The sequence below is a fragment of the Halichoeres trimaculatus genome, unplaced genomic scaffold (assembly GCF_033239565.1).
Source record: "Halichoeres trimaculatus isolate MK-OKI-2021-1 unplaced genomic scaffold, fHalTri1.1 fHalTri1_scaffold_2, whole genome shotgun sequence".
Lineage (NCBI taxonomy): Eukaryota > Metazoa > Chordata > Actinopteri > Labriformes > Labridae > Halichoeres > Halichoeres trimaculatus.
This window is the reverse complement of record NW_027437180.1, coordinates 27,586,793-27,609,164: the sequence shown is the minus strand read 5'-3', so window position 1 is coordinate 27,609,164 and position 22,372 is coordinate 27,586,793. Positions and strand designations below refer to the sequence as shown.

At 39.1% G+C, this 22,372-nt stretch overlaps 1 protein-coding gene across 1 annotated transcript in view; it reads left to right on the top strand.

Moving 5' to 3' along the window:
• Positions 1-22,372, top strand: part of gstcd (glutathione S-transferase, C-terminal domain containing) — a 57,389-nt gene that overhangs the window by 18,210 nt on the left and 16,807 nt on the right. Inside the window, exon 6 of the mRNA XM_074683798.1 lies at positions 22,059-22,174. Within this exon, the coding sequence (XP_074539899.1) occupies positions 22,059-22,174 (116 nt within the window). The remainder of the gene's footprint in view (positions 1-22,058; positions 22,175-22,372) is intronic.

The following is a 22,372-nucleotide window of genomic DNA, read 5'->3' as shown; positions in this document are numbered from 1 at the left end:
GAACATCTTTAACACAAGTCTTTGACAAGGGATTTATTACTTTTGCAATAAAATAAACTCCATGATAGAAAGCTTGCCATTTCTTCCTACCCACAGTTGGTGTGGTGTAGCTGCTATGAGCATGTTGCTCCAATAATAGGCCAGGTTGGTCGTGTCACCACAGAAGGCATTTTCACATTGAGTTCACAACAGAGCTAAACGTATCTGCTGTCATTGTGCCTTTTGTGCTTTCATTTTAATTCTGCAACAGCAAAAAAACTGGTTTCCTAGTGTCTAACTTCTATAACACACAACAGGGGTTACACACACATGAATGCAAACACACACACAACACAAACACACATTGCTGTTCCCTGCCAGCTCACAGTGGTCACATCTCATCCCTGTAGTTCGTCTGTAGCTACCTCTGGCTGCCTACTTGATTCCACTGTCACGCCTCTGATGCAAGCAACATTAATATTAAAGGCGTGATGTTGAAGCGACATACATATAGCACATATGGCAACATGAAAAGGGCTAGTTATAACTAGCACAGTGCTGTTGCTGATGGGAAAATTCACTCAAAAGCTGCCTCGTGCAGTTGAGCATCCTCCTTGATCATACATGTGACTTTAAAATATGTGGCAGCTGCAGCGTTGTGTGAGTGTTCATAGACAGGTGGCACACAGGGTCTATATGCACTATAGTAAGTTCACTCTTTGATCTAGCAAGGGTTCACACTTGAGGCTGACATTTTTTTGGGAATCCTGCAGGTCATGGGATTCCCATGGGATTCCCGCAGGATGGGAGTCAACTTTACTATGAATCACGGGATTGGGACAGTACAGAATAAAAAGCTAACAGGAGCAGACAGGAGTGGAAACCAATCAGGAAGATAAAATATGATATGTGACATGCCCTGCCATTTTGTAGTTTATTTTCAATACGCCTACAGTGTAACACAAGTGCAAAGAACTACATTTCCCAGAAGCCAACAGTAATCCAACAAAGAATAGGGTGAAAATCAAATTCAATGTGTTGCCTTGAAACTAAAAGAAGGGGAAAAATGGGAGTGGTACAGGAAGTCATTCTAAATGGGAGCAAAATGGGAGTGGAGTCATTTTACCAGGAGTGGGATGCAACAGTTTTTTTTTGTTTACTCTGGCCCAGGATTTGGACATGACAGGATTTTTTTCTGTGGGAGTGGGACAGGAGTGAAAATCCACTCCCCTGTCACTCTCTAGTTCACACTAATGTGATATGATGTGAAGTTTTCCTTTAGAGAAGTCATGGGAACAAAGACACAGGCCAGTTTTCATTTTGCAACAAGTGATGAAAAATATTATATATATATATGTATGTATGTATGTATGTATGTATGTATGTATGTATGTATGTATGTATGTATGTATGTATATATGTATATATATATATATATATATATATATATATATATATATGTATGTATGTATGTATGTATGTATGTATGTATGTATGTATGTATGTATGTATATATATATATATATATATATATATATATATTTTACAATGATGAAAAGTATATAATCCCAATCAATGAGCTAAATGTTCTAAAAACAATAACATTTTAAAATAAAAATAATGATAGTATGAGGCCCTTCCTGTGAAACCTTTTGAGATGTTTTGTTTGGACCAAGGACTAGCATCCCCTCAGCTCCACTTAAATCATGGTTTACAGTGGGCTCTAATTTGTTTGTGCCTTCAAGGAGAGGTGTTTGTTTTTGAGTCTGGTGCGTCAAGCTGTCAGTGCATGTGTAATTAAAGGTAAACAGCTGGCTATTACAACTAAAGATCAGAGTTTTTTAGAAGCATAAGTTAATACAAACACATGGATGTGGTTTAAAATGTTATTGAACATTAGTGGGAGTGTCGGCATACGCTGTGAACTGACATTTGGTTAACACCTCATTCCCTCGAGCGTATAGCCCCAAACAGCAGGCTAAGACCTTCAAATCACTCCCCTCATTCTCCATTAATTGAACTCATTAGAGCCTTTAAATTGGAGATTTAAGGATATGTGGTAAACACAGGACCAAGCACAACAGGCAGCCAGCTTTGTTACTCCCAATTAGTGGGATAATTGGCACTTTATTTCTACAATTCAAGTTCAAACACATCTCGACTCCCTAGAGGAAAAACCGCAGAGTTTCACTATTTGTGCTGATGTTTGAGCTGTGCCCATTTAAATGCAGAGCCACTGGCTGCCTCCATGATGAGCTCCTTGCAAATGTCATATCATGAATATTCATTTGTCTCCTTAGTTTTGTTTAGTTCAGTAATCTCTGGTGAGGCACTGAGGTGTGGGTACAGAGCAAGGGGACAATTTGCCTAACTCTCAGCCAGCCTTCACTGGGTTTTGGATTACATAGTGTTTCTCATGCTGTTTCACTAGACTCATAATTAATTACTGATTAGTGTTTTGGGCCCTGAGCAGAATGTTAAACCTAATGTTCTCTCTGCTGGCCTTTCCTGAGGAGCACAGTTTAACAGACTTTGTATTTAAAAATCTAGTCGGTGGGGGATATTTGAAGGCTAAAACAGATTGAATGTAACAGCTTTGCTGTTATCTTTGTGCTTTTGAAATGTTTTCACTTTTGCTTTAAAGAGATATGACAAGAAGGGATCTGGTTTTTGTCAGACTTGATGAAAAACAAATCACTGTTCCTTCAGGAACACAACACCTAGCATGCCAGATTAAAAAGAAATAGAAAAACCAATCACATGTTCACCAGACTGATTGTTCAGCAATTTATTTATTTATTTTTTGCGCCGCAGATGTTCAGAAATAATGCATACAACGAGAACACTGTAGATGTTTCAAAACTTGCACAAATTTCCATTGTATGCTACATGAAGTATTATGCATCTGCACTGTAAAAAATGAAATCTAAGCACGTGTTTTTGCCTTCATTTTAGTAAAAAAAAAATGCTTGTCAAGTTTCTTGATAAATGAATGTCTTAATACTGGGTTATTTAGTTGGGATCACACAGTTGGCTCACAAAAATTGAATTTACCACAGTTAAACTCTTGTCTTTAATCAAAGGCTTAAGATACTTGCTGGCTTCACCTCCAAAAGACTTCTAACAGAAACACTTTTTGACACACTTAAAATCTTTTGATCATAAGAAGAATAGATTATCACCTTACCTTGATGTATGTGTTTGAATAAAGAAAGAACTTATTGAGAGCGTTTTGCAGCGTTTTGGTTGCGGCATGGAACCGCACCTAAAGCATCCTCTGCACTCAGACGGGGCCAATTTTTACTTGACCAAAAACACAAATAAACGGACTCCCACCGTAAAAATCTCATATCGGTCTGCATTCACTCTTTAATTAGAGAATTTTCGGCACGTTACTTTCACATAAAAACACAGCTAAATAAGGCTCTAGTTCTCATCGTGGCGTAAAACGGTGCTACCTCTGCTACAGAGCCACAGCTGGCTACGAGGCGCTCGCTGCCTAGTGTATCAGTCCGCGCGCGCGGCGTGTCATGCAGCTAGTCTGCCAAGATGAAATATGAACGCAATAACAACGTAAAGATGAGTGATCATGAAAGCGAGGACGACCTGCCGTTCACTTTGAATAAAGCGTGAATGCAGACCGATATCAGATTTTACGGTGGGAGTCTGTTTATTCGTGTTTTTGGTCAAGTAAAATACGGCCCCGTCTGAGTGCAGAGGAAACCGGCTGACGAGCAGGGAGGGGGTGTTTGGTGTGAGCGCCCTGGGCTTCTGCTGCACAAAAACACTGCTGTAGGGGTAATTTCTGCCCTAAACCTTGTGATAGGACCCAATTTGTTCCATCCTGGAGTATCACTTTAAGGACTTTTCTGTTTGATTTTGTTGCCTGCTATGGAAAAAAGGGTACCGTGCAAATTTTCTAATTTTGTCTTGTAAGTAGAAATTTTTAACAAAACTGAGCACAAAATTCAGAGAAATTCGTTTTTGATTTTTTGATTTTTTGTAATGATGCGTTTTGGCAGTAAATCTTAGAAAACCTGTTCATTTCCTTTTAAATTGGTGCCACATTTGTAAGACACAAACATTTGTGGGATGAGCAGCAGTTCTGAGGTTGAAAACTTTGCCAAATCTTTGCCAAACTACCAGCAGCATCTGTGAGCATGGGCTGTGCTCAAGGGGGCAACATCCGGGTGATTGCTGTCCATGGGGCTGGCTGCAGAAGGACCAGAAGTCACGCACACACCCAGCCATAAAAACTGACTTTTATGGCATTAAAAGCATATTTACAGCCTGGTTCAAAGGCAGCCTGGCTTAGGTCTTAAACACTGATTTCACTATCATCACACTCTGTTAGGTGGGTGAATTTTTTTTCTGATTCGGTGGTTTAGTAGTTGAGCACAGCTCAGGTCATGTGACTGGCGGGTGCCCTGTGGCTGTTCGAAAGGAAACTTACAGCGGGCGTCATAGTAAATGTGGCTGCGTCCGGCGCCATTTCACAGTTTCAGGAACAGACAGGTGACATAGCGGAGGCTACATCCATGTTTTAAACAGTCTATTGCTATGCTACAGTGGTCTGTAGATGTCTGCTTCATGTAACCCTCCACAGTGGTTTCATTTGCTGGTCTGGTTTACTTCTGTGTCATATAATTCCGCTTCAGAACCAGTCAGAAAATCCTCAGAGGGGCTTTTAAATGTATTACTTTAAAATTTCTGTACAATAATGTAAATTAAGTAATTGGTCAGGGTTCTGCTTGAAAAAAATAGATATGCATTGCAAACTAAAATGTTCATGTAAGCTTCTGCTTACAACGGAATAACCAAGCATGGTCAACAGAATGATGCTAGTGGAGCTGAACAGATACAGATTGTCTTTGTTATTCTGAAATACATGTGTGAAGCAGAGGATGCACCGGAAGATGAAAAATACAACTTGCATACTGATTTCATGAATATTTTCCTCTGCGGTCTTGAACCAATTCTGTTACAATTTCCACAGCTATAATTAGCAACTCAAAGTTTAAGACAGCATCATGAAACTTTGTTTGGAAAGATGCTCATAACATCTGCCACTTCAATTTGCACAATTTGTGGTTTGGCATGTTGTGTAATACATGTTCAGACTGTTGGTAATTACAGGAGACACGTCACAGAGCAGGTTGGAATGAGAAGCAGCCGAGTGCTCTATGTTTGTACTTTTTTTTTGTTGTGCTTGTTTTCTTTCATCTGTCTTTCTTTCTGTCTTGTTTTCATCTTCTTTGTTTTTTTTTTATTTTGTTTTGTCTCTTTCAGGGTACCTTTTTGTACAACAACAACACAGCTATGCAAGGCAACCTACCTTGTGCTCTCATCATTTTCCTTCACAATCTTAATCTATAGAAACTACTTTTTTGTCTATTGACACAACTCCTGATAGCAGAATTAAAACATTTCCTCTGCCCCATCCCTTCAGCATTTATTCCTGCCATCCTATAATAAACTAATATCACGTGCATTCCTTTTTATCTGTCAGATCAGAGCTTGTTATTTTATTCTGTGTCTGGTGTACACTGCAATAGATGATGTGTCATATTTACTCTCACTGCGTACACTGTGATTTGCTCCTATTGAGGAAAGGACCCTCTGTGGTGCCTACGTCTAATTTGGCTCAAAAGAGGCTTGTGGATAGATCCTGGCATGTATCTCTGAGTCTCATTGTCTTAGGAGTTTTCCCTCATGTTTTTCCCTCACCCTCATGGTGTAGGCTTTCACTACCATAGGGGCGAGTTGGCATTTTTTGTAAGTTTGTGTTTTGTCTATTGCTGCTTCTGCAGAGCATTTAACAATAAACACAAATCAGCCTGAAGCCTTCACAGCTCCACCATTTCACATTCTGATAAGTGTAATGGTTTTTACAGAGATAAGTACACAGTCCTGGCTATTAAAACAGAATATGGACACTCAGTGATACATATGGAGTTGTACTAACTTCGGTATTTTAGGTTATCTTCTTCAAGCACAAAAACATTAACAGAAACAACATGTTTACTGACATTTTGTTGAACTGCAACAACCGAAGGGCAACAAAAGTTTTTTTTTTTCTTTTCTGGGTGTGCAGGTGGCTTGGCAAAAAAGAGTAATGATTTAATTCATCTGAATCCTGCTCTAATCATCCAAAGGGCACATGTTGTGTTTGTGGCCGATGTAGAATCCCTTGATTCTTGTCCTACTTTCATACACTTGAATATCTGTGCAGAGTTAAAACAATAAATCAGAGCATAACTCCTTTTAAAGACAATGTAAGCTATAGGGCTGGGATGATGTGCTGTTCTCCCGATTCGATTATTTAATGATTCAATTCAAATTTCTATTCTTTGTCTTCTTGCGATATTCCCAATTTTTTGATTTTTTGTTTACTTTTTTGAACACCAGAATGAATGATGATGATGATGACATCTACAGACTGTATCTGGAGCTAAGTTTTCCCCAAAAATGTACATCACATGTGAGTCAGTTTGTAGGATTTATTCAGGGGATCTGACACCTCAACTTTCTTCAAACCAACTTGTAAACAAAGACTAAGGACTTAAATTTGAAAAAAAAAAAAAAAAAAGAAAGACTCTTTAACAAAAAATCATGACTTAAAATCCTTTAACAAAAAATCACGATAGTACAATACAATGTTTTTTTCTCCCACACCTAGTAAGCAGATAACACAAAATAAGGATAACACATTAAAATCAGACGAGAAAAATAATTTCTGTTTGAACCTTCCTGTCAAACTCTATGTGTCCCTCTCAGTGTGAACCAAAAAGACGAAGTTGAAGAGGGAATCCCTTTATTCTCTCCGTACAGAGGCTCTGTCTTCGGCACCCAAATGTTTTTGTGAGAAATTCAGGCTGAAGAGGGACACAAGCTGGCTGGAGTCCAGCCAACCTTTATTTATTCTCGAGTTAGCACTGCAAGGCGAGGACTAAAAGTCATGCTGGCTTGAAGATTTTACAAAGGTGGCAGGCCAGAAGACGTTGACACGGCCCTCCACAGATGCCAGTGTTGTGCCACTTACTCCCTGAATTTGACAGCTCCGACCGAGCACAGAGAGCAGAGATGAAGGGGAAGGGTGTGCACAGAATAAAAACAAACCACTTAGTTTGTAAGGCTAGTTGTCAGGTTAGGTTTGAGGGGAACAAAACACAAAGGAACAACAAGGCTTCAAGTATGTCATATACTTTTTTCATTTTCAAGAAACACTAAAAGGTGTATTTTTGGTGTTGTATGAAACTATTTGTCCATTTTGTGTGTTCATGAAAAAAGTCATTTTTGGGGGGAGATGTTTGATTTAGATGAACAGCATTATAATGTTTTAGTCTAATATGAAGACTATCTCATGTTACCAGTGGATGGTTTCTACGTTAATCCTGAAACTGATTGAACATCAAGCACTTTCTTTACTGGCTTTATCAGTTTTTTAACAAAGGAGTGTTACTAAGTTGAAATAAAAAAAAATTAACTGAGCCAATGCTGTTAAGCTTTCAAGATTTGGTATCCAAAGTGCAAAATTTTTTTCTGCTGCTCCTTTTGTTGCTGTACTCATGCAGCTGGAGAAATCGGACTTTGAGCTCAGTCAGACCAAGAACAGACTAAGCATAGCTTGATCAACACACATAGATTACGCAATTGTTATTGGAGTATGGTTGGATTCAGCAGTACTCTGTCTCATTATGCCTCAGCATTCAGCCTGAGCAAATTTCATCTGGAAGAGGGAGCAGATTACCATGATAAATTGGGTCACTGCTCTAACATAACAAAGAAACAAACACTATGGCACATACATACATGAAACATATAGAGATACACATTTCAGGTGTCACTCTGATTCTCTTTTCTGCATGTAGACGCAGAAAAAAACGACGACTCAGAGCTCAATGACTAAGGGCAGGCAGAAGTGCTGCAGAACAACCTTTGTAGCCTAGTAACAGTTAACACCAGCAGGAAGGACTCTGAAATAGAGGTTGATGGCACCGCCAGCACAAAAACAGCTTTAAAGGACAATGGACCCTTAGTCGCTTAATCAAAAGGGAGACACAGATTTATTCGTTCTCATCCTTCACTGGATGGAGAGTCCTTCTATCTCCTTCAAACTCAATTTTTTCAGTGGTGTGTTACAGGGCAGTGTAAAGTGGTCTCGTTTAGGTCAGGTTTTATCTGCTATAGCCAAACATGTTTTGTAGTTTGTTGCTAGTCTGAATGACCCTAACTCCCTTTTATGTTGTAACTTGAGTTGTTTTTGAATTTTCAAGTCCACAAACTGAGCAAGAGTTGAGTTCTCCTTGTGGATGTGGTTTACCAACGTGTCAGCTTGACTGTAGCCTCAGGTCATTAGCTCCTCACCTGAGCTGAGCTGTGAACGCGCTGCTCAGGATCACTGTATTTCAGTCATTCGAATCCTCCCTGAGCACGTACAGTTTTTCTCCGCCCTCGGCAAATACAACTTCACTGACAGGGCGGATCGATTTTAAACTCCACAAAGTTTGAGAGCAGAGGAGTGTGGATGTTGTTCTGCCACGTCCACTACAAACAGAGCAGTGAACAGCTCTCAGGAGGCAGACTGCAAGTCAACATTTAGCCTACACTGTGAACAGGAGCCAAGAGGAGAGAGAGAGAGAGAGGAGTTTGCCAGATAAGAGTCCAGATAGAAAATTCTGAGTATGCTTATCTTTCAAAGCAAGTCTGATAGTTCTCCGTCCAAAGAATTGATATTCAAGGCTCATCAACACTCTTTAAATCTCTTACTCTGATGAGGAAAAAAAGGTGGCTCTACTGGGATAAATGTGGAGGCCAATGAGGTTTCCTGCTTCCTGCTTTCCTTTCTTTGTCTGTTAATTCTCTGATGCTACACTAAATATCACAAGAAAACACTTAGTTTTACTGGTCTACATTTTCCCAATCAGGTCTAATATGCATTATGGTCAGTTGTAGATGTGCTATGCATCCAGTTGATAACTTTTTTTTTTGTCTGAGCTAAATAGCCGCCTGCTAATGTGAAGAAAAGGGGAAATTTGAGTCGACACTTAAAGCTTCTTTGAAGAGCTTAAGTAATGAAGCAGCCTGGAATTGATATTGATGCCAAGCAAATGAGATCATTAGTAACAAGACTGATAATTTCTAAAAAAGCGGTTTGTATTGGCAGTAACTGCCGCTCATGTTATAGTAATCAATTTACAGCATGCTGCTGAAACAGCCTTTGTTAGCATTTCCCACGAGAAAAATTCACAGTCAGTTTGTTTGACTGTTCAAGGATGGCAGGGTGAGATATTTATTTTACCTGAAAATGCCACCTGCATAACTACAAATCAAGTTTAACAAAGAGATATGATGTACTGCCTTGTCCACAGGAGCCCTAAATCAACACAAGCACACATTCCTGACAGGAGCTTTAATGTTCAAGTGTCCAGAGAAATTTCCTGGAGAAGACAGCACGTTTCAGCTTTAAATAAATCAGAATAGATGACTAAATTACCCTAGTTAAAGATTTTTTATTCAGTAACAAATGACATCTTTCCTTCTAGGAGTCTGGTGAATTTTGGCATATGGCTCCTTTAAGCTAATGAGCAAATAACTGTATAGCACTCTGAGAGATCCACGAAATTAAGTGTAGGTGATGAGGTTTTCTGGCAATTTAGGCTGAGGCAACATCTAATTTTTATGATTGTGGATGTAATTTGACTTTGTTCCCATCTTAAATTTCCAAAGCTGTAAGTGTACTTTCAAGCAGCTTTTTTGAAATGATGAAAAAGATTGTTGTGGAGGAAATTCGTGCTTTGCCAAATTGAAAAGAGACACAAATCTTCAAACCAAAATGGCTCAGCTGACAGCTATGAATGGAAAATCAAGACCATTTTTCAACAGAAAATTTGAATCACACCAGTATTAGGTCAGATTGTGTTGACGTGATTCATTTAAAAACTCTAAAAGTGACACTTCTCTTTGATTGTGTGCTCATTCGGAGCCTAAACAGCGAAGACAAATGAGCTACATGCTGTGACCTGTGAGAGGGACCACAGGAGGTTCGTAATTACACAGACCTCTTGCCTACAGCGACGTCTGCTCGTGTTTTGACAGACATTCCAAACCTGTTGAAGGATGCACAGTGAGACGTCTCTCCCTCCTCTCTTTGTCTTCATTACCTCTCATTTTTCTTGTCATCGCAGTCTTAAGCAAACACATTGAAAACTTTCAGTGGCTACTCTTGTGAAAAAAAAATAAAAAATTCTGACAACTTGTCATTAGATGAAGCTTTTCGTTATCATGGAAGTTCTTTTCCCACTTAAAGCCAGCTCAGCGGAATGATACCCTGTTACTGCTCAGTGCTCGGTCTCAAACCTTTATAAATCCCTCCCCACACTGCAGCATTATGTGGTGAACATTAAGGACTGTTCAACAGTAGATTTGCACTGACAGAAAGAGGACTGCGATTTCAGTCTTCTCTCCTGTTATTAATTACTGTTCACACTCTGCAAAGATGTGCCAAAGTTCATTCCCTCATGCTTTGCTCCATAGATTTCCATAATGAAGAACATATGGTCAGATGCTAGCTTTTCTGCACCACTGCATACGCTTCATAGTGCCAACGAGCCATTTCAAATTTCAATTTAGGGATGAGCCATTGCAAGTTTCCCGCAGCAGTCCTCTCCAAAGTACAACCACAGCCCTGCCAGCCAAATATTGAGGCCATTCACGAATAGAAGGGTTACTGCCAGAGTCCTGTCATGTAAAAAATATGTTGAAGATGACTTAAACTTGATGAAGGGTGATGAATCAGTCTGTGTCCTCTCAGCAGAATTTACTGTCATACAAAGCAAACGGGGTGATAAAAAGTTCATCTCATTTGTTTAAATCCTTTTCTCAGGCTGCTATTTTAAAAGCGGGTTTATTATTGCCCCACCTGGCACCAGAGAGAAGCACCACAAGGACATGATCTAAAGCTTTAAAATGTTGGCACATTTTCTGACACTATCTCATTGGCCTGTTCTCTTTCGTTTTAAATATACATCACAAAAAGTATGGGTTTAAATTATGATCAGCTGTAACTGGCATCCACCATGCAACTAGCCTTGCGTAACTGGAGGTCTAATTATCCGTGTAGCAAGTGCTTAAAATGCACTAAGTATATGTAACATTTCATTCTTTTATAATTAAAACAATATAATCCGTGAGATTGGGCTGCCACAAAATCACGTTTTGTTTTTTTTTAATCTTCTGTTTGTGATATGAGCTTGCAAGATTCACTTGTTGTAAAGACATACGCCTAAAATTTAATGCATGAGAAGGAAATAAAGTAAAAGTGGTACAAGCACATCACGTTCACAGCATAAGAACATTTGCGTCACATACAGACCTGGATTCACAGCATCTGGCCAATGAATGAAACCCCAGTAAGCAGTCAGCTACTCTTAGATCAAATGACGTCAATTTGGGGGCAGCTGCAAGGTTAACGCACAACAGAGCCGATGACGAGAAAAGAGAGAGGAAATGTGGTTGAAAAAAACATTTGAAGAAAAGAGCAGCATCAATTCCACTTGCAATTTATTTTGGATTAAGGACAGACAGCCTGTTACGCCATTGATACTGAGGAGCCTTTACATAGCTGCATTAGAAAAACGCATTAATTCTACACATACTTTATATTTTTGTATTTACTGGCTCATGTATGTTACACACTTCATACATTTCCTTATACAGAGCAGCTTGTCTATGAGCATGTTGGATAAGAAACCTCATAATTCTAACCATCACAAGGTTATGGTTACAGGATATGTTTGTTATGCAGCAAATTCAGAGCCTGTCGGCTATCATCTGATGATTTTATAGCCTCTATAGGTGATACCTTTCTTTACAGAGCTTTCAGTGTAGCCAGCTCTTAGAGATTATACTCTGCTGCTAACATTTCATTTTCTTTGTTGTCTTTCTTTACAGTCCAGCCACAAGCTTGAGAATTGAGAAAAAGAGGTAATGTTAAGAAATAACATAAGTGAGCAGATTGGGGCTGTGCTCTCATACAGGTATCTGTTGGAAGACATAATTTAATTTAGTCATTAAAGATTGATAGCAATGGTGATGGTTTTGTTTTGTTTTGAATCAAAGGAAACTTTAAAGGTGGGATTTTTGCCTTTTTGGGTCATTGTTGAACCATATATGGTATGTTGTTGAATCTGAAGCTTTCTTTGCACCCACTTTGGGCAGAATGTCAGTGATACATTTTACTATTTATTGCTGAGCTCTAGGCATTGTGTTTATGAGGTGGTAAGGAGCACATTTTATTTTGGTTGGTCAAATTGCTCCAGCAAACCTGTGTGTGCACTTAGAGAAACAGCACTTTGCACTCCTGCAGTCATATAAAGGAAATACAGCATGCTGCCTCACACCCGGCAGTTTAACAAGCACCATGATTGCATTAGCCAGTCTCTCCACAGTGCATGGAACCTTCACATACCTGGACCAGTTATAGCTTAGTCGATGTACGAATTCATTATTTTCTCCAGTAGCTGTAAAACACTGAGCTACTGCAGTACTTAGGCTTTTGCAACTTTACTTTTAATGGGAGTTAACCTTTTCCAGTCATGCTAACTGCTCCCACACCACCCATAGGCTTGTTTTTTTACGCCTCAAACAAACACACAGTATTTTTCTGAACAGCTGCCAAGACAAGAACACATTGTTATTGTTCTTTAAATAAAGGAAGAACAATAACTCATGATTGTCTGGGGTATTCATGAGATCCAGGAGAACAAAATGATCCACAACGCCTTCCTGTTCTATTTAACTTGCTTAGCACTGCCCACATCTAAACTAATCCAAAGTACTTTTCCTTGAATTGTTTTTTTTTCATTCACTCTGAGGTTCACTTTGCATTTTCTTAGCAAGACTCACAGGTTAAAGTCTAAGATTAAAATATCTGTGTCCCCTCTAAGTTAGACTTTCTTCACTGTTTGATTTATCAATTTTTTTACCTCCTGTGTTTTTACTGAATTGTCTGAGGCTTAAAAAAGTAGAGCTTATGAGAAATAATCAACAGTGTTTTTGTTAATGGACTGTGAAATATTCAGTTTTCTTTACAGTAATATTATGAAATCAAATAATACCTTACCCAATACTAACATTTACGCTCTGTTGAGACATATGGTGCGTTCCATTTGTACTCGGAAGTCGGAATTTCCGAGTACTGGGAAGTCAGAGCATCCACACCACCCCTGAAATCCCAGACGGAAATTCTGACCTCAGGCGAAAACAGAAATTAAGCTCCTGTTATATTCTATTTAGTTTAGAATTTCTGACTAGTGTTTGTCACAATAAATTGGCTGTATTATTCGATGTTTATGTACGGAAATACTGCTGTTGTGGCAAGTTTTTCTACTTGGCAACTGGAACGCTTTAACTCAGAGATGACGTTATTCCCGCTCCTAACTTCCCAGTGCAGAGTACAAATGGAACACACCATTAATGCAAAGCTTTTGCAGTGTTGCACATTTGCTCTGATCTGCTTGATGAACGTGACATGACACATTATTTAGCTGAATCATGAAACATTCACAACATTCAAACTACCTGCTTAATAACATGTAAGCCTCCCTCCTGGCAAGTCAAAGCTATTACAGCCCTGACCTGACAAGACAGGGACTCCCCTGACCACCTCCCTAGGTGTGCTGTGATGTCAGGAACCAAGGTGCTGGCAGTAAATCCCTCAAGTCCTATAATCTGCCATTGGAGCCCCCGTTGATTTGGCCACATCAACACTGTTCTGTGTCTGTGAGCAAATGTTTCTATTTCTCTGTGGCCTGGTTCTGATGACCTCTATCACAGTGTAGCTGCTCAAGCAAAGGTCAGCATGGGCACCCTGACCAGTCCTTAGATATGCAGCACTGTGTCTTCTGAAACCTCTCTACCAGAGCCAGCATACTTTTTAAAGCGATTTTGGCTCCAGGATCTTGTCTGTTGAATTGGACCAAAGGGGATAGCCTTTGCTCCCAAAGCGCATCAGTAAGCTTTACTTGCCCATGACTAGGTCATGACAGTTCAATGTATTCTACGGCTTTCCCTCCTTGGACCACTGACCATTGCTGCTCGAAACACCCACAACAGCTGCAGTTTTTGCGATGCTCTGACCAAGTCCTTTAGCCACTGTCAAAGTGGCTCACATCCTTAGCTTTGCCTATTTTTCTGCTTTTAAAAACTGCTTAGTGAACAAAATATTCAGGACTTGCCAAACACATCCAACACACTTACAGCTGCCATTATCTCTTGACCATAAGTTTTATTCACTTCATATGTTGAAAGTCATGATTTAATGTCTGATCAGTGTGCACAGTCTCTGAAGATCATTAAAGATGAGGTTACTAAATTTAACAGCATGGTTAGAAATGCCATGTTTAATATCTCTAGAATTGTTTTATTAACTATAGATAAAATTGATTCAATATGTTTTTATGAACCAGTCATCTATATTACAGTTGCATGAATATAATAGACAGTAGGCATGTAAAGTCATTCTTTGAGAGATGTTTCAGGCTTGCTCTCCTCTTTCACGACATCCAGTGACAGCATATTTCTCGGTGGTCGACAGATGACACCGTCTGGTATTTCTGCTGTAAACACGTCTGGAGACTTTCCACCTGAGAGGAGTATGTTTCCTTCTTGACTGTAAAACACGTAACACAAGCCAGCAGCAAACATACCCACAATGTGAAAGTTACTAGACACTTTTAGGGCAGAGTGACCCTTGTGTGGGCTATTAAGATGAAGATATGTAACAGGCTCACTCTGCAGTACAGGACCTGCTCGAGAGTATGCGCTGATGTAAAGAAATAACAAGCTGTCTGCAAATACAATTTAAATCAACTCATTATATTGGAAAGACACTTTCAAAATATTTGGACCAGTGGGGCAGTAACGAGAGTTGGCAATGTTTCCCAAAACAAACATAAAAGCAGGGTGATTCAATAAAAATATGAAGTTATTAAGTTATAAAATTTTAAGCTATTATCTAAATCTAAATCGCAGAGCAGCCCTTCTTGTGCTTGCTCTTCACACCATCATGTCCTCTGAGAGATGTTAGCTGTCAGATTTAGGAGGGCCCAAACAGAGGCCCCCCGTGCCGCCGTGCTGTGTTTACATTCTAATCTGTGTGATGGACCTGCGTGATAAGACCCCAGGCACTTCTGCAGCTTCAGAAGGAAAGACGAGGAGATCAGGGCTCGCTGCCAGCAGCAGGGGGACTGTTAGGCGCTCTTTTTTCTTTTTTTGTTGAAGTTACACACTAATGGATCCCCGTCTCCTTCCCTGTGACTCAGCCAGTGCTTATTTCCTCCTCCCTGAGCATTTGGAGATGTCAAGGTAGACTCAACCTGTTGGAAAAACAACAGAAAGAAAACCTTAACTGATTCTGTCATCTGTGGCTTTTATCCAGCAGTTATCTGGGTGGGATGGTGTCTTTGGCTCTGCACATGAACACTACAAACACCACTTTATTCTGTTTTCAGTTTGAATCAGCCAAGGAGAGAGAAGGTTAAATATAAAGCTTTTGGAGCAGAAAACCTAAGGCCTATCAGAACCCAATCCACTGAATGATATTGAAAAAAGTACTCTGAAGAGGTCAAAGAAGTAATTACATTTGCAAATGTAAAGGAAATAAGAACGAATTTTAGCTGCTGTCCATGTGTAATGTAATAATTTCCTCCCACAGAGGTAAACATAAACAGAATATTGTAATTATGTTACATGGAATTTGATATGCAAAGAGAACAGTATACAAACCACCCTTGAACTTTTGTTCTTGTGTGCACTGAGAAAAATGTTTTGTGTTGCTGCCAATTGGATGAGAAAGTTCCACTACTTGCTTGTACAGACCGGCATGTTTCAGGATTTCAAACCAAACAAAGGCACAGATTCCTGCTCTACTACCACAATAAATAAATAAATAAATAAATAAATAAATAGACAAACATAGATAAATGAAATAGGAAATACCTAAATTTTGCATTGCAGTTTGGATGGAAAACAATTTAGAGTCTTCATGTTAGTGGATTTATTGATTTTGCATGTTAGGAGGAAAAAAAACATTCAGCAAGACCTGCTCAGTAGTTTTCTTTGTGAGTGTGTTTTTAGCAATCTTTTTTAACACATACAGAAGATTACATTTCATTTTCCCATTGTCCTGTTTGAAAAGAGTCCAGCTTTTCACATTCATAATATTCTGTTACATGGTCTCAGCTTTACGCCTCGCTTGTCTCAGTTTTCACTCCCCTGCTGGTATTCAATGCAGCATGATTATTTTCACCTTTAAATTACTGGATTTACTGCTGAAAAAAAAGACAGCCCAATTAACATCTCTCAATATCATTTTCAGTGGAACACTCGTACTTACAGTATAGTTTATGATAATGGCAGAGGAGCAGGGTTTATGTCCGCCTGTCAGCAGCTCTTTTGTTAGCAGATCATTTGGACCTGGCTTGATGACAGTTTCAGGTAGGTAAGTGTCACACTTGCTTCATGAAGTAGCAGGTAGACAGTCAAGATGTAAAGGGAAAAAAAAGTAGTATGGAAAATGGATGAACAGATAAGTAGGTTTCTCTCCTGTGAGATATCTGTGGATTACATGGACTGTGATTGTTTTTGTGAACTGTCTCAAACTTTTGAGTTTTCCATGTGGAATCTATTTCTTTTAAATTCAATCACTTAGCTTCATCCAAGTGTTTTTTTTTAATTTCATTGAGGCTAGTTGCAAATGCTTGATAAGAGCCTGTTTTTAAACTGGGAATCTGAAAAAGTGTATAAAAGTAATGGTATATCTTATTGAATGGAAAGGTAGTCCCTCAATAAGTAGGCAGGGCCTCATTCTTGCAGTGATAAAACTCGTTATGCTCCGGAGACTTGGTTCAGATATTACTGAGTTATCACACCTGTGTCCCGTTCATGGTACATCAGACTTTTGGCACCTGTAAAAGAGGACTAATACTGATGTCTTACTCAGTCGTCCATCCTACAGAATGGCATTTTTAATTACTTAGATGGATTACTACAGCGTTTTGTCCACCTCCTCATTATTATTTATTTATGATGAAGCCTGTAATCCATCTCTAACTCTGATGCCCATACAATGTTAAGATTTACAGTGCTGAGTCCTCAACAACTATTCCATGAATGCCATCAAAGCCCTCTCTCCTTTTAGCTCTGCCTGCACTTTTGTGCTATTTAACAAATATATGTCTGCCAACATACCAAGCTAAAAGGATGAACATGGTGAGTAATAACCTCCACCATCCCGTAGCTGTAATGGGTTTGCTAAGTGTAAGGGTTGTTGTACTAGCTCATGGAAAATGCAGCGTTCTGTTCCGCAAATTGACATCGATCCTAAGGCAAATGATTTAGTCTCACGAAATCCCTGGCAGACTTCCTTGCCTGTGTGTGTTATTTATGTCAGCATGATATAAAAAGGGCAGGCTTCAGGATGCAACAGATCTCACATAAAATCAATCACATTTATCCACATTGAATTTTCTAAATTTAGCATTTATGTTTCTTTGGATGCAGTGCTGTGAAATACTGAAACATTTAGCTACACTACTGTTGGTTATTCAAGTGTTTATTATTTATTAGTTTATCCTCACTTCTAGCTGTGCTTTTACAGAAGGAAATAAAGTAGAAAATGGATCTCAGATTGATTTTGTCAGTTAACTTGGTTAACTGACAAAAGATATTACATTTTAACTACCATTTGTCTCCGCAAGCAAAATACTAATGCTCCTCCTTTTCATTTCACTGGTTTGTCACCCCTGAATTAAGACACAATTTTCATTGCTGGTAAATCCTTTTTGCTCTCTATGTTCAACAACCTCATCATCATTGGTGCTGTTTAATGTTCTCACTGAAATGCACTCTCTGAAATGTATTTTCTTTGAATCTTGTGGCTTTTTAACCTTGATACTTTTGGACTCATACTTCTGTTCATTTAAAGTTGACTGAATCTGACTCAGTTACAGTAACCCAGGGCACGAACCTTCAAGAACTCTCCCACTTCTTCTCTTTTTCCTGAAACAACATTATCAAATTGAGTTCAGACAAAAGAAGTATTTGAGTTCTTCTGCTGCCGCCCACTCAGTCTTTTTAACTCATCAGCTGTACCTCAAGCTGGGTGATGACCTTTTTTGCCAAACAAAGTCTAGTTTCAGTATATTTTAGAAAGTAAAACATACACGTGGGACTTTACATCGACTATACTTTTTTATATTTGTTGCTCTTTGTTGTTGTTTTTTTTTAGTTAAACTGTTTGTTTTCAACTTATGGGATGTATTTCACAGACTTGATACTGAGCTGCATCAGTTGTTAGCTGCTGTTAGTACAGAAGGGCAGCCATTTATGGTACATACCCTTGTAGCATCTTTTAGCTCATTCTGCCAAAGCTTTAAACCATTCGCTGTCTTCTTCCCATGTCACGTGAGTGAAATAAAAAATATAGTCGTGACTTGTAAAATTTAGCTGTGAAAGAAAAGTTTCTTATTCCCCAGAAGTAGGTTAAGTCCAAACACAGTGTCAAAATAAGGCAAAACCTAAAAATCACCTCAAATCAATCACAAAGCTGTTGGCTGACTGCAGATATGAAATAGTGTCTTATATGTAAATAAGGGAAAAAAGCAGTGGTTTAACAAACAAGCTAACAAACTTTGTGAGCTAACATAGTATCATTGTGGGGTTCAAAGCTCCTTTCAGCTGCCCTGAACTTGCCCTGTTGCTTTATTTAGCTATCCGCGTTCTTCACGCTAAGCCGAGTCTTAGATCCCTTTCTATTTGTGCCCTGTTGTCTTTATCACACTCTGTAATGTAATCTGCAATTAAAATCTAAATGTGTCTGCTGCATCAAAAGGCCTCAATACTAAAGCTTCTCTGGAGCTGTGGATATGTAGACAAGCCTGCACCCATGTGAATAACTCTTCCAAATGAAGCTCAAAGTCTTGCCAATTACCTTCCTGCTGCTCCACTGTATTTAAATTCTCCCCTCACTTTCTTTATTGTGTTCTTCCTACAGCTTGGGATCAGCTCAGTAAAAGCCAGTGTTAGAGAATGCCCCTATGAAATGTCCTATTCATATAGCCAGAATGAAAACGGTTCTCCTCCCCTGTCTTCACATACAAAGCAGCGTGAACAGGAAACGAAGGAATAATATTTTAACGATATTCCATTTGTGTGTGCTTGAGTATGTGACTCTGAAGTAAATGACACGCACATCACTCCAGATTTATGGACCAGAGACGGTATAGGCACAGAGCGCAGACGGCTCACTGCAGAAGGAAGAGGCTGGAGACTGAAATGTGCTTTGAGTTAATGGGGTTCTCACTGCTCAGCACAGCAGCACAAAGTTCTGAAGCAAACAACAAGGACACTTGAGTTTGGCTTGCAGGCTTGCTTTTGATGATGTTGAAAGATGGTTTGTGCTCCCTTGTTGGCAATTGGCTGGAAACATGCTGATGAGAGAGTAGAGGCTTTTTCATCTATGTGTTATAACCATTACCTGGAATGGTTGGCTGTAAATCAAAAGTTTAGCTGTAAGTGTTACTGTAGAGGATAGAGAGCCATTTGAGTAATGAAAAGTATTGTCCCATCTCTAGTTCGCCTCTTGTTTTCTGGTTTGTTAATAACAAAATTAAATCTTTATTCTTTTTTTTTTATTGTTGTCTTAGTGCAGCACTTATTCACCCTGTGTTTAAAAGTAGGGGAGACTGGGTATGCTTTTAACACGGGGAGAGTTGTAACACCATAAATTCCACCAATCAGGGTTAAGATAGGAGTCATATAATCATTTTAATATTTACCCACTTTCGCCATGATCACACATGGTGATTGTCAGGGCTGGAAACAGGTTCATGGATATTCTAAAGAGAAAAAAAATGATTTACAGGTAGGAAAGTATTTTTTAATGGGTGTGGTTGTAACAAAGGATCACCATGTATTTGACATCACTTGATAAGGTCTGTGATTATCTTGTAGAGGTTTGAAGTGGTGTTGTTTGTAGTAAACAAATGTGGCTACTTTGGATTAAAGTTTGAAAACTCTGACTCAAAAATTCAGTGAGTTGAAGGTGTCAAGGTTAAAAGTGTTACTACCATACTGGTCTCCCTTACTACAAACTTGTAGCTTTACTTCAGCATTGGAAACACTTCTGTATAATCAGGCTCACTGTTGCAGAGACAGACATTTTTTTGAATGGGCAACTGACTTTAAAAGGATTGATCATCTTGATCTGCTGAACTCCAATCTTTGAAGGGACTGTAGGGATTTTCTAAGTGGTCTCGAAAAACTCTCACTTCCAGAAATATGCCTGATTGTAATTCACAATTTAAAATGAAATTAACACATCAATAAATGTTATTTCTAAGTGCTGTTTCTCAGCTTCTCAATCAGGTCGGACAAGACCAGATTGGTTCACAGCACATCAAAGTCTGTGACAACACATCTCTGTTTATCTCTGCTGAAAACAATTTCTGTGATTAATTTTGAGATAATGTTGGACACTGGAGTAGGGCTGGCAAAAAGAAAAAGGACAGAAAAGCATGAAGAGTGAGGATGAGGATTTGCTAATGTTACACATTACTGACACATCACAGAGCATCCGGCTGTGAGTAGTGCTAAATATAGTCAGCTACTAAACTACAGTACAGACCTACACAGTTTGCTTGTTGTCACATTTCAAGTGAAAGTGCTATGTAACTGTTGATTAATACCTCACCTCGTCACATTGTACCTGGCAAAAAGTTAGCTTAAACAAAGAAAAGTGGTGTTAAAAAGAAGATCTCCATATTTTCCCAAACAAACACACATCTTGTTACGAGTCATGTCAGGCGGGTGTCTGACTCTGGCCAAAGGTGTTGCTGAAATTCACTTCAAACAGATAGGCCTCACAGTCACTTTAAGGAATCAAAAAGAAGATATTTGACCAAAGTCACGATTTAAAGTGTCAAAAAAATGTACCACCATAAATTGCAAAGAGGCTTCTAGCAACATTTTGGAACACAACCCCAATAGCTGATTTCTGTCACATCTGGTAAGACAAAAAGCCAAACGTGCTTTGAGTTTTCAGAGGAGCCACTACCTACTTCTGCTACTGGTTTGTAAGAATTAACTCCCCAGATTTTTCTGTGGTGTGAAGTGCGTTTAGAGCGAATTTGCTCCCGCCGGACTGCTTTGGAAATGTACGTGGCCATGCAGAGTTGGAATTGCAAACATTAAACATGTTCAGGACTTGCTGTCAGCTATCCTGTCATGTGAGGGGATCCTGAAGACTACACACCACACACTTTGTTAGTTGTCACATTGAACAAAATGATAATTAGCCTGGAGGCAAGCTGACTGACAAAGGATAAACAAACACTTCCATGGTGATAAAAGAAAACGTGAAGTTAGAAAGACATTAGAAATTGAGGAGTATGCTAGTGTTTACACCACACAGCTAGTAAAACACTTCACAGCTGTCCTACCTGCAAAAAAAAAAAAAAAAAAGATGTTGAACTGAAATAATGCATTGGAAGGCAGGTAACTAAGCAGCTAGCAGGGTGTGGCTATGATAGTTGAGATAGACAGGCATGAGAATCACACCTCTGGCAGATTGTGAATCTTTCAATGTATGAAATGGTATGTTGGTCAACTTGTTTTACTTCTTCAAAATCTGTCAAGGCTACCAGCTAAAAGTTTTGATGTATTAACCCATAATTATGCTATTTACTCCGATGTATTTTCTCTTTCTATCGAAGAACAGATCAAATGAAGGGTTGGAAAATATAGCAGTAAAAAATGTGAAATATAAATAAACAGAGGCACAGTAAACGTACACACACTCAAACAATGAACAAAAAATATGTCAGAGTAGCTTGATTAGTTGGTGTGATTCATCTGTTGTCTCTTTTTCAAACTGGATTACAAACACTTTCATAGAAAATACATGTACTTTTTTTCCCTCAAAGTTGTTTGACCCATTAAAAACAAAAAACCCAAACCCCTGTTGCTCAATTTATGCTTTCTTTTCAAGTGCAAACCAACTTGTGCCCTTTTTTTTGCAGGGAAAATGTCAAATATCCGTGCTGACAGGAAGAGGCAACAGCTGAATAACTTGGTTGCCATGGTTACTGAGCTGGCCAAGCCGGGCTACACCGTCGTGGATTTCTGCAGTGGAACGGTGTGTTCATCCATCAGTCCAGCTATGCTTGTATAATTATCCCCGTGCCTGACCACAGCTACACCACGCTGCTGCTCCATTAGCAAGCATCTGAAAGGAGCTAGTTATTTTCTTTTCTCCTTCCTTTTTACATATCTTTTGTTGTTGGCAGTACACACAGGCAGGCTGATAATTATAGTCATGGAAATGCCTGCTCAG